This window comes from Vigna unguiculata, chromosome 8 (genome assembly GCF_037176805.1).
Source record: "Vigna unguiculata cultivar grain cowpea cultivar isolate G323 ecotype 2 chromosome 8, ASM3717680v1, whole genome shotgun sequence".
NCBI classification, from domain to species: Eukaryota; Viridiplantae; Streptophyta; class Magnoliopsida; order Fabales; family Fabaceae; genus Vigna; species Vigna unguiculata.
The window spans coordinates 7,530,551-7,544,488 of record NC_140799.1 but is presented as its reverse complement, the minus strand read 5'-3'; the positions used below and the strand labels follow the sequence as shown (position 1 = coordinate 7,544,488).

Genomic DNA, 13,938 nt, shown 5'->3' with positions numbered 1-13,938 from the left:
TTAACTCCTTTCTTATTCCATTTTTTACGATGTCTTTTAAAAACAAAACTATGACGGAGTTTGGTGGAAGCTTCATCACCCATGATGATCCCTCTCACACTCTTAAGGGCGGGTAAGGAACTGAAGAGATGGAAGTATTCTCCTTCATGTTTGTCCACGCTAAGTAGTTGCTTAGGGGGTGTAAGACCAAAAAATATATAATTAATTAAATAATTATTTAATAAATGCGGGTAGTAGAAGCCTTTAAGGCATTTAATATGGAGTGCTAAAATGTGAAAAAGTATTACCTCATGTGGTTGAGAGTACTTAGTTGTATGAAAGAACTTGGGTTTGAGTCCTATGTATGCCAATTGTATGTTATTTTAACTTGTGCATTATTTTAATGATATATTTGAATGTGAATCCTGATAATGTAATCTTAAAATTATAAGAATTATCATGAAACATGATTGGTTGAATTGGTTGTGCACTGGCTTTGTGATTGAATGGTTGTGTGTTCAATCCTTGCTGAGAATGAAATTGACATCTTTATTTTTGTCAATTTGTGGCCTGAATGTGAAAGGGTAGGAAAACCCTATAGAGGGAGGGAGGTTAGGGGAGAATTTCTGCTATTCTCGCTCTAGGCGAGAGATGTTGGTGTTGAGCGAAGGAAGATCTCGTCCAAGCGAGATGAGCTCGCCTAAGCGAGGCTTCGCAAGTAAGCCATGGTAGCACGCTCGCTCAAGCGAGGAAGCTTAGCTTAAGCGAGACAGGCCTGATCGCTTAAACTAAGGTTTTTAGCCCAAGCGAGTTTAGTGCATTTTTGTTTCTTTTGTGGGCGTTATTGGTGCGCATTTGAGGCGAACATGGATTAGGGGATGTTGTGCCATGAGCGGCTAGGTTCATGGATGGTGGTTAACATGTGATGGTATGAGCGGGGAAGTTCATACCCAATTACTCTCATATAGGGATACGAGCGAGGTAGGTTCGTATGTTTCGTGCTCACATTTAAAAGATGTTGTGTGCAAGGAGGTACGTAGTTGGTAGATCACATGTGTTGGACTACGGGCGGGTAAGCCCGTAGAGTAAGACTACGAGCAGGGAGGTTCGTAGAGGCAGGACTACGAGCGGGCAGGTTCGTGTGAGCATCATAAATCTTGAGTCCATGGCTAACTATGTTGTGTGTTTTGAAGGTTGAAAAGCCTTGGGGTATTAAGGACTTGACCAAGGTCTAACTATAATAATATAACCGGGTGTATATATATTATTTAATTGATGTTTGTTAAGCTCACCCTTTCTGTTTTTGTTTGGCGATGATCGTGTAATTCTTTACACAGGAGTAGTTGATGATACAGGTGATGCTGCTAATGCTTGAGACGAAGAGAGGGGCTAGCTTGGGTTGAAGCTAGGACATTATTATGTTGTTGCTATTTTATTTGGATTTTTTGTGGAAAATTTGTAAAGATCTTATTTATTATTATTGAATAGTTTTGACGCAATTAATGATATTTTAAATATTACACGTTTTGAAATAATAAAAGATTTGACGTTTGATATTTTGTTCTTATTTCTTGTTTTAAACATGTAATATCTAGTAGGGATGTTATAGGGGGAGCTCCGCGAAGAAGAGACGAAGGATTAAAGACTCTTGAGGCAACTCAGTTCCATACAAGAACATTTTGGCACCGTTTGTGGGACCGACCATAAAGAAGAGACGAAGGATTAAAGACTGTTGAGGCAACTCGGTTCCATACAAGAACATTTTGGCGTCGTCTGTGGGACCGACAACTCCTCTTGCCCTCGACTAAGGCTTGTTCTAATACACTTAATAAGTCTCACGTCGCTTAGGAAAATATCTCAGAAACACGACAACGTTCCTCATGACATTAGGATAAAACATTGTTTTTGTAGTGTTCTTATAAAAGCTAAATAGATATTTAAGCCCAAAACATTCAATTTGAGTTACTTATAGTGATAATTATAGGTATATGTATATATCAATAAATAGTTAATACTCATTTGATTCAAGTAGAGTGGGATGATAGGTTTTATAGAGTAAGATGAAACAAAAGTAAGATTTTTATTTTTAAGTGGACCAGAACTCTAATTTTAATACCTAATTGTATAAGATTTTTTTTTGTACTCGTGGTATTATCGAGACTCACTATCCCAACGCGGACCAATTAGTAAATAACTTGAAGGCATACATGTAAAACTCATAATGTTAATTACTATTGACATAATTATTTATTTTATATTAATATTATTACTAATTATTTTATATTAATATAATAAACTCTTATTTAGTTTGATTTACTTATTCCTTATTTTTATTTTTGTTTTATACATAGTTAGATATTAGTTACTATCATCTAATTATATCTCTAATATCTATTATTTTTTGCCTAATAATTAAATAAGTAGCATTTAGGTCAAACAAAGAGAGATTCAAGTTCAGTCTAAAAGATTACATGCGTTGGGCACCACTTGGACAAAGAACTCATTTCTTGTCTCTAAGTGCACACACAAAGCATGGAATGTTTGGTGTCAAGCATGGCCTTTGCTGATGTGAAACTTTTGACTTATTTCTCTAGCGTCTTGGTGAGAAAGGTTTTTCTTTTTAGGTGAATGAGAAGAGATATATGCATTTTTAAATGTTTTGGGCCTATGGTCACCTTGAAGACTCCATTCTCATCCTTGGATCTCCATCTTTTTATTCATTGGTTATATTTTCGTTTTAGACTCTTACTGATAATGAAGAGTTAAACTCATTTTGTTGGAGTTAGATGTAACAAACTAAACTCTCATGTTCCAAGAGATGCACATTTCAGTCACATGAAGTTAGAGGACTTCCTTATTTATGAGATACAATCTTCATCTCGAAAATTATTGCTTATGCTCATAAGTCTACTTGATTCAAATTTTTCAATGGAAGAGTTTTGTAGCTTTAAAGAAGAACATGACCTCTATCAAGCTTGAATTAAGTTACCTATGGATACATTCAACCTAAGTAGCCCTTCACTATTTAAGGGAATCTTCTGCAATTATGGTGAAATGGTCCTTAAGTTTTCAGAACCTCACGTAATCAAAGGTATATCATATATAAAGATTTATACAAATTGTGTATGTATTACATTTGTAGTGTGAAACTTAATTAATCAACTTGACAACATAATAGAATATGTAATTCAATTTAACAATTATTTTGTTTATTATATCTAGGTAGTTGATAAATCTGCATGGATGAGTGATGATGAATTTGCAAGAGAGATGGTTGTTGGTTTAAATCCTTGCTTGATTCAACGCCTAAAAGTAGGTTCAAGTTAAAGTTTTACCTAAACTATATATTGTCTTTCATCTTTTTTGATAAATAGCCTTTAATGAAATGACAAGAGTTCCCACCACAAAGCAAATTGAATTAACAAAGTTATTGGCTCTGTTTCCTCTCTGAAGAGCCATGAGATTAAAGCTAACTAGGGTTGGACTTCGTTGGAGCGTTGGATGGCAGCCAAGCCTTGGGAGGGTAGATTGATGGAACAATCTCACGTTGAAGGCTTAATTGGTCTCCATGACCATTAGTTAGGTTTAATTGTATGATGGCTTTAAAACTTGCATATGTATTTGGAAAGAATTTCATTTTTGCTTTATCTTAGATCATGTATCATACTACTTTTTGTTACACTGTATTGGAGTTTATTGTTATTCAATGTAATTAAATATGCAGTATTTATAAGCAAAATTAAATATAAACAGGTTGAATTAGCCGCCAATTTAGTCACCAGTCTGGCCACTAATTTAGCTACCGATACTATTTCACTTAAATTAAAAAATCTATATATTTGCAACCGAATTAGTGAATGAAAATAATTTTATTAAATTAAAATTTATTCCTATTAGCAACTGAATTAGCAACTAAAAGTTTGGTTGCTAGATTGGTCTCTAATACTTTAAGGTGACCAAATTTTTAGTGACCGATTAGCGACCACAATTTCGGTGACTTTTTAACGATCGATTTTAAAATTGATGACTAACTATTTTACGACTAGGGTTTTCACCACCATTTATTTTCGGTAGTTAAGGATTATTACGACCGATTTTATCCATTTAACAACTCAGATTTTCTTGTAGTATATATATATAATCTAAAAGTGGAAATAAATTCAACACTCACATTGTCGACCGAGACAAACTATTGAATTTTTCACATGAATGGATTTCATTGCACTAGTTTCATAAAACGACAAAGAATCAACAAAATGGAAAAGAAAAACGAAAAAGGTTAAGAATCTAAAGAAGATAACATAAGTAGAATGAAAAAGAGAAAAGACTAAACTGTTTCTCGTACGACTCTAACAAACCAAATTATTATGAGACTGAACAAAATGGTGAACCAATCGATTACACAAAACAAATTTACCTCATATCATGTTAGTTCTTTAACATTTCATTCATTAAATGACACAACTTTCTTATGCTTTATCTGTCCAATGGTTCAAATATTGTTCGCATATTTAGGAGTCTCTGACTAGTTGAAGAAATTTTCGGAAATTATTAGGTTTGAATTTTCTTTTCCAAGGGAATGTTAAACACCTAAAAAGTTTTGATGAAAAATAATTGGAAATATTAGACAAATATTTCGTACACGAATAGCTATTAGCAATGACAAGGATAAATATTATTAAATCACAAGGATATTTATTATTAAAATAATTAAGTTCTAATTTTTTTTAATAATTTTTTTTATTTAAATATCACGTTGTTTTATTATATTATTAATAGGTTGATCTAGTTGTTAATTTTGTTTTTATATTTTTAATTTTTTGGTTAATTTTTTTTTTTCAATTTTTTTATGTCATCGGTCAACTTATTCTTAAACATAAAAAAGAATTGACCAACGAATTGTGATTGAAAAAAAAAGTAATGCATATATTAGAAGTAAAAAGATAAAAATAATAACTTTTGACAACAAAATTTAAATGACGACATTTAAAAAAATAAAAAATATTTTAAAATCAATAAATATAATGTTTGATAAAAATGTAATTGAAAAATAGGAGTAAATTTATGGGATATAGTTATTCTAGAGTTATTGTTATCCTATGGTGAAGTTTAAGGATCAACTAATATAAAAGTAAAACGTTAAACCCACGTGTTTTTTTTTCCTTGAAATTTCTAAAAGTAGTCATCACATACAAATGACATGAACGAGTGAGACAAAGTAGATGATGATATGCACCAAATAAAGTTGGTATAAACAACATGATTCTCATTAATCATTTGTGTAAAGATAAAAAGAAACATTGTGGATATGAATTATTCAAGTTGTGAAGTGACCTCAAAGGAAAGTTACTTTAAAATAGGATTATTTACTTATATGCTTACACATTAATCCAAAATCATTGGATGGACATGCTTACAAAAGGTGCTTTAGGTAAGTAGTTGAGTAGAGTATATGGAGTTCTACTCTAACATGGTGAGATGCATTTTTCGAACATAATAATTGTCTTAGTTTCAATGTTGTTGATTTATTTTTTTCATTATACTATAGAGCATATTATCTACGCTACTACTTCTACCTTTTTAATAATTTTGGTTTTGGCTTATTGCGAAGGTTAATCTAAATTTATTTAACTTGATTCACATCAACTAAATTGATTCCAATTAAACTTATTATTCATGTTGGAAATTTTTAGGAGATAATAGTTGTTATAATAAAATGTCTCATTAACAATCAATTTTAGTGATCAAATATTTTTTAAATTGGTATTTAAATTAGTCAGTGACTAACAACATTTAGTCACTAAAATTAGTTGTTAATGAAACATTTTTTTTGTAATGAGGGAGAGATTTATCATTTTTGAGACATAAGTTGTTTATATAAGAAGAGGATAAAGGAAGAGAGATATTAAACTTAAGAAATGCATTAGAATAACACCGCTTATGTTTACATAAGAGTGTTGTTTATATAGGATTTCAAAGATAACCCAATCATCATAGAGGTTACATAATAAAATCTTAACATTCAACATTTATGGGTCTTTCTTTTCTTATATACCACTCAAATTTCTTAGTTTTATTTATTGCGGGACTTTCAACTTATACTTGAATTCATAATAATTTTTCTCAAGTATAAGCTGATTTTACCACGAGTTTTTACTACAAGAGAACATATTTTTCTCATCCATTTATCTTAACACACATTTCATTTGGCCCTAAGTGTTGTTCGGTCTTACCACAAGAGAAACATACTTGTCTCCATCGAAGTCACCATTCCTAATTCCTCACCATAATGGAACATATTTTGTTTATAAGTCATGCATCTTTCACATATGAGTTGAAAGTTTCACACTTAGTAGAAATAATGAAGTTGGGTGGCATATAAGAAAATAAAAAAATCATGAACATAAGTTTTATGTTGAAGATGGTGTCAAATCTTTTATATGGATAACTCATACCTCAAAAATGGTAAATCCATAAAAATGTTCATCAATAAATTTTATCAATAAATATCAAAATTCATCAATAATTCCCAATAACCAAATTCTTTCAATAATATCTATCGATAATTACCCATTACTAAAATACATCGGTAATCCGTAGGTAAATACTCGTCATTGATTACATGAATGTGGAAGGAACAAATGGATATGAAGAAAGCATATGAGAAGGAGTACATGGATGTAGGAGAAGAGGAGAAGAATATGGTTGAGGAAGATGAGGAAAACAATGTAAATAAATGTGTGTGGATGAAAAAATTAGTGTGAATGAAGGAGATGAATGTAGACGAAAAATATGAGGGTGAATGAAAGATACGAATGTGAAAAGATTTATGAATGTGAATGAAGATGATGAGTATGTTGACATTATACAAAAAAGTGAGACAAGAAAATTATGTATGAGGAGATTTGTCATCTATAAATCTGGGATCATCAAATTAAAAGTAACTCATAATTAATATTCAATATGAAAGACGCACACGAATTTAGAATATATAACTCAGTATCAGCTTAATCGATGATAACTTAAATAAATATAAATATTAAAAATAAATGAAAATAGTTAAGTCAAAACTAACCTTATTTATTTTAATTTTTTATATTTAGCATCCACTTTTCTAAAACTAACTTAAATAAATAAAATAGTAAAAATAATTAAAATCAGTATCTACTTATTTATTTTTAATACTTTTTTATATTTAGCATCCACTTACCAACACCAACTTAAATAGATAAAAACATTTAAAAATAAAATAAAATTAGCATCTACAAACAATAACCTTATTTATTTTAATTTTTTATATTTATTGTTTATTTAGTCAATGTTAGCTTAAAAACATTTTAAAGTAAATTAGTGTCTGTTTAATCAACACTAAATTTATTTAATTTCAATATTTACTTTTGTTTTTTATAATTAGTGTCCTTTTACCCTTTATCTTTTATTGACTTAATTTAAATAAATATAAATCCTAATTTTCAGATATTTTCGTTGTCAATTTCAAAATATCTTTTCGTTTTTTTCTCTCATTTCTATTTTTCGGGTTTTTAAGTACCAATAACTAAATCTTGATTAAATCAATAAAAAGAAATCTAAATTGTGATTTTTTTTATATAGTTTAACTCTCCGCTTTTTTTCCTCTCAAATATCAGATTTACAATTTATATGTTTTTATTTTAGAAATTTAATTAAGAATTAATTATATTTTGATTTGATAATCTAAATTGAGTTTTGTATCAATTATTTAGTATTTTTTGTTTGTTATTCTTTCTTTCTAATTTTTTATTTACATTTTATGATTGGAATATGTGTTTCTAATTTTAGAAATCAAGTTAGAAGTTAATTAAATCTTGATTTGGTAATTGGATATATATAAATTAAATTGAATAATATTTTAATTTAATTTGTTTTTTTTTTTTCAAAAACGTTTGTCCAAACTTGGATAGAGAACTATCCTTTATGTTTCTTTAAGCTATTTGTCTTTTCTAATTCTATTTCATTCTAAAAATACCTAAACTAACTTGTAAAATATAAATACTAAATATTAAATACAATAGATATGTGTCATTTGAGAATCAAACTCAAATCCTATTTTATATTATAAAACTTTAGAGAAAACTTAAATACTTTAATTTTAAAAGGACATTTCCATTAATATGCATCTAGATATATATTGTTGGCACTCTACAAAATCATATGGCCATGTGGTGTGGTTTCCAATCAAAGGGAAATATGAAAAATTCAGTTGTTAACTTGTCAATCTCGTGCATGGTGGTGTCCTATTATCTAACACAATCAACGTTCTCACAAATTCAAACTTCTTTATCCACGATATATAAGTTGATAAATCATTTTCATTCAGTGTTATATGTTAGAGCAAATTTTATGTGTTTGGTTTAATTTTTTACTTGTTTAAAAATTGATGATTGTAAGCAAAACAAATTGTACTTTTAGATCATTTTCATCTTTCAAATTTTCAAAAGTTTTTCCTACTTTTTATGTGTTTTCTTTTATCATTTTCTTGAAACTCAATTAATCATGCCTTTTTCTCAATTTTTTTTATCGTACAAGATTTGCCATATTTTTTTCAATGTAGATGAAGATAAATATGGACGAAGGAAACGAATGTGGATAAAGGAGATGCAAAAGAGAAATATATATATGAAGGATGTGTATTTGGATAGAAAAGATGAATGTGGTGAGTTAAGTGGAAATAAAAGATGAATGTGAGGAAATTTATGATTGTGAATTAAAAAGAAGTGTGATGTGTTAATACAGATACGTCTAATATACACAAATCAAGAGGGAATGAATTGGATTTTCACAATTTGACTGTTTTAAAAAAAATTGAACTGTTTTTCAATCTTTATGAATGCTTGAATCAATTTATCAATGTTGTCTTAATGGATTAATTCAAGCAATTAGCAGTAATAGAAAAGTTGAAAGAAATAAGAGAAGGCAACAATTTTTAGACTGGTTCAATTAAAAATGAATCTACATCTAGTCTTCTTCCAGCTTAGAAGGATTCCACTAAATCAATAGAGTTCTAGGAATTACAAGATTACCTATATAATCCTAGACTCTAATGACCCAAGAACTTGATTCACTAATCAAGAACCCCCCCTAAATGTAATGCTACACAAAATTGCAAATAGACATTCACCTACACAGTGAATAACAATGAAAAGAATAGTAATTCAATAGAAAAAGGTACGAGTATGTGTGCAAATGTGACAATTTATCTCTAATGCCAAGTTAGATGTCCCAAGATCAACTTCATCCTTAATATTCTTGATCACCCAGCAGAATTATCTCTTCGAGAACTCAAGAATTATCTTTTCTCAATCTCTCAAATCAGGTCTTGTATGTCATGTCTCATGCTTTAAAAAATGAATTTAAGATTTGATTGAAAGAGGATTCATTTGGTTAGATTAATGGATTAAGAGTTTTACCTAATCGATTATCATGACTAAATTTTGATTGTAGTGGCTGCAGTGCACTTCAATAATTCATTACATAAGTTGTTAATTCATTAAGAACTACTATTACACTTATATTTTTGCAATTTAGAATTGGATTTGTTGATCCATGTAGTTCTTGGCTTGGCTTATATTTCTTCTAAGTATGCACTATTCATTCAAATGAAATATTAAACTTATTACTAGAGGTAATGCTTAATAACGTTATTTGACTTTGGGACATCATCAAAACTTCAATTGAATGAGTAGGCTTCCCTTTTCAACATAATGAGATATATAGAAAGTGGAAGAAGAAAATTGTGTGTGAGAAGATTGATCATCCTTAAATATGGGTCTTCAGATTAAAAATAATTTCACACAAATTCATTGAGAAACATCCACTGCATAAACAAAATCGAAAACAAAGATCAAACGTGTTGGAAATAATAGAAGGTAAATAGAATAATAAGAGAAATAAATGCACACAGAAGTTTAACATGATTTGACGGAATTTCAATCTATACCCACAAAGGGATTCATTATAACAAAGTTACAACTCCAAAAGTTGGTAATCCATGTCACTCATCCAAATTATTGTCTAGCAAGGAATTAGATTTTAAATTGAAATTAGAGATTAATTTATAATCAATAATAATAAAGCAATTAAAACTTTTGAAGGTAATCTTCCAAACCAATTTAAACTCTAATTTGTAAATTATATTTTTTATTTATTATGAACTCATTTAAATAAAAATAATTTTTAACTTATAAAACGGTACTTAATTAACTTAATGTAGTGACTAATTATTTTGATTTCTAAAATCGGTTGATATTTAATAACTTTCTTATACTTGTAAGAACCTATCAAAAAGATAAAAAGTTTGTTTCAAGATTAATTGTATATTAACGTTAATTTTCTTCTTAAATAAAATATTATGATACTTGAATTTCTATTTGAATTTTCTATTTGCTTTAGTTGAATATCTTCTTTTATTCGATTTTTTGAATTGTTTATTTTACAATAGTCGATGATAGTCATAATAGAAATTTCAACGAACTTAGTCAATAAGTTATAATGAGTTATAAAGATCTATCTATAAATAAAAAATACACAAATAAGAAATATCATTTTATGTAATTTTATGTATAATAGTGGGGAATTATGGGACAAAAAATAAATTCGTTTGGTTTCAGACTTGGTACAACTCAAAGTCATGATTCTATTTGGTTTGCACTACCAACAACCAGTAACAATTTCTATATACTAAATGCAAGTTTAATTACCTAAATTTACAAAGTTTTTTTATATAATTAACCTAATATTGTTTACCCTTTAACTTATTTTACAGGAAAAATAATTCCATATTGTTTACCTATGATCTTTAATTTGTCAATACATATATAGAAAGAGACTGCATACAATGCTTTACCAATGTCTTGAAACTGTTTCATTGTCCTCATCTTATGAAGAGAAAACATACAAACATTACATTATCCATTTATATTCGTTTACATTCAAAAAAGAAGTAATATTATAACTTAAGAAGTAAAGAAACAGCCATTAAAAAGAAAAGATTATTATAAGGGACAGTTTATATAGAGGTAGATAGTTGATGATGTTCCATATGCAAAAGTCTGTAACATCTTGCAGGATCATAATTATTGTAATGATTTATATTTATGATCCTTGAGGGTAGGATGAAGCAGCAGCAAAGACATCTAATGCATTGGGACTGAGAGTGAAAAGAAAGTATTTGAGGAAATCTCCATAGTTGAATGGTCTGTAACGAAGAGGGTGAATGTTGTCTTCCACCAACTCACCAGGCACCTCAATATTCACTTCCTCTTTCGGCAATGCAAATAGTCCAAACGAATATCTCTCTTTTTCTCCTTTCATCACAACTCTGTGTGTCGCAGCATCAAGCCTCCCATTGCTCCAGGCCTGTCAATCACTCACACAAATCTTCTAAACATCACCCATCATAACAAGAACATCAACATATACATGTCAACACCATCAAAATAATGGACAAGTTGTGTCAGCTTAGTACAACTTAATCCTGAAAAAATCGTACTAAGTATAATTTTGACTCATTAAAGTAAATTCGTATCGGTTGGTACGACTTCACTTTAATGAGTCAAAATTGTATTAAACTGGTACGATCTTTGTATATATATAAAGACAGATAACAGACACACAAACAGACCGATAGATAGATAGATAGATAAATAGACACCTTGAACGCATCACCAACCATGACCACAAACCCTTCTTGGGGTATCTTCACTGGAATCCATTGGTTTGATTTGGTGAGCACCTGAAGACCCTCCACTTGGTTGTCAAACAAAATGGTTAAGGCACTTTTGTCTGTGTGAGGCAACAATGCAGCTTCACCATTTTCAGCAACTTTGTACTTCATCAAACGAAAATGACAAGAACTCTTAAACTCCTCGATCTTTGAACTGTATTTCTTCGGAAGCCCATAACCCTCCACAATCATCTTCATAATCTCCAAACTCAGATCAACTAGCTTGGAGCTTGTCAAGTTCAGTGTCTCACTGCATACATGTGCAGACACCAACCACATAATAATTAAGGTTAATTAATTAAAACATGTATCAAACTGATCAATGCTTATGAGGGAAATTATTAAGAGCAATAATATTCTACAATAATAGAGTCTTATAAGACTTTTGCATAAGATATAAAATCTTAAAGAACTAGTTTCTGGGAAGTGAACTTGTATACCACTTATGGCAGAAACTCGAAATGCCACGATTCAATTTACAATTGCCACTTCTGAGATGAAGCAAATCTGAGTTACTAGTCTTCACGTGATATAGAATATTATACTCTCTCTATATCAAGAAATAAACAAAATAGTTGAGTGTGTGTTTTGAATTGCTTTTTCTATATGTTTTATTTGAAAATTTGATAAAGTTAAACAAGTTTAGAAGTTTTTTTTTTTTTCAAAACGAGTTTAAAGTAAGCATCCTCAAGGGTGTGGTGACAAAAAGGTTAATTAATTTACGAAAAACAGAGCAAAAATAGTTGAATAAATCTAAAGAATAAAAAGCACTTAAGCTGAGGAAAACAAGTATATTACAAACTGTCATGCATGCATTATAATTTTATTAACTTTTTTAACTGATAATATCTTAAAATTCATACCAGTATGAAAAGACTGGGAAACAGACAAGTATATTCTAAAGAAATGTAGTTACATAAATATAAAGAGTAAAAAGTGCATGAATGAATATACTCTTTCAAATATAAATCTCTTATCATGAATTCTCTTATTAATTCACGGAAAAATTACCGATGCAATATTTTTTTAAAAATACATAGATTTAAAAAAAAAATTATATGAATAAATCGTATTACCTTTATACCACTTTACTGAAAAGAAGTCGTATCAGGGTGACATAATTTTTATGCAAAGTATTTTTAAGCTAAAATTGTATCAAGATGACATAGTTTTAATTCAGTGCATTTTAAATTGAATTCATGTCAAAATTACATGACTTTAGTTCAGTTTTGGTAGAATTGTGTTAGGTGGGATCCTCTTAACTAAAATCATGTCACATTAATACAAATACAACTTTAAAAATTTTTTGAACTAAAGTCAGGTGATCTTGAAACGACTTCTTCAAAGTGAAATTGTGTCATCTTAACACGATTTATCCATTTTTTTCAACTTTTCTAAAAAATTACATGAGAATGGTAGTTTTACCGAACTTTTCAGATATACAGAACATTCTATAAATCGAAGGAGAAAAAGGTTAAAACGCGAAATATTATACCAGAAAGTAGGGTTTCCCTGAGGCCACATGAGGTTAGTGAAGGCCTGGGATGTTTGAAGAAGAGAAGCATCTTCAAGTCCAAAACACTGATAAACTGGGGAGTCAGAATTGTAACCATTATAAGGCTTGGGGCTTGTGTGCTTCCTCTTTGTTTCTTCAGGCAAATCAAACAACTCTTTAATGAACAAAGACATGTGATGACATAGACCCTTTGGAATCTTATCATAAACCATGATGAAGCAACCATGGCTCTCACAAGCATCCTTCACTTTCTTGCTCATCTCTCTCCATTCCTCACTCCCCTCTTTCAATCCACAAAATTTCAGACATGGAATCTTCAAACCCTCACTGCCCATGACTTTTCTTTCTCACACAATCTGTAATACTTTTCTATGTCTTTCTTGTAACGTTCTTGCACAAGGTTGGTGTTTAGAGACTTGGTCATGTCATGCATAACCATATATAGTGCAGGAATCTCTATTTAGGGAATAAGGACAATGGAATATATATATATATATATATATATATATATATATATATATATATATATATATATATATATATATAATTGATCATAAATCAAACTAAATGTATAAATTAAGACATTGAGTTCCAACATGAGTTCAAATTCTCGACTATTTTTTTTTGTTATTCTCTACTGAACATTAAAAATATATTGTGTTGGTATTTTAAATATTTTTTT

At 29.5% G+C, this 13,938-nt stretch overlaps 1 protein-coding gene across 1 annotated transcript; it reads right to left on the bottom strand.

Moving 5' to 3' along the window:
* Window positions 1–10,856: 10,856 nt before the first annotated feature.
* LOC114193901 (putative 2-oxoglutarate-dependent dioxygenase AOP1) lies at window positions 10,857–13,678 on the bottom strand. The gene is made up of 3 exons (XM_028083884.2): window positions 13,236–13,678; window positions 11,669–11,990; window positions 10,857–11,373 (listed from the first exon to the last, which is right to left on the bottom strand). Exons 1-3 carry the CDS (start codon window positions 13,589–13,591, stop codon window positions 11,110–11,112), a joined length of 942 nt encoding a protein of 313 aa, XP_027939685.2. The 5' UTR covers window positions 13,592–13,678; the 3' UTR covers window positions 10,857–11,109.
* Window positions 13,679–13,938: the final 260 nt, after the last annotated feature.

Bases quoted from the DNA above. Each gene is read 5' to 3' on its own strand.
- LOC114193901 (XM_028083884.2), bottom strand. From the start codon at position 13,591: ATGGGCAGTGAGGGTTTGAAGATTCCATGTCTGAAATTTTGTGGATTG. The intron at 11,991-13,235 runs GTATAATATTTC...ACATGTATGCAG, and splicing joins CAGGGAAACCCTACTTTCTG to TGAGACACTGAACTTGACAA. The intron at 11,374-11,668 runs GTGTCTATTTAT...AGTGATTGACAG, and splicing joins TGGTTGGTGATGCGTTCAAG to GCCTGGAGCAATGGGAGGCT.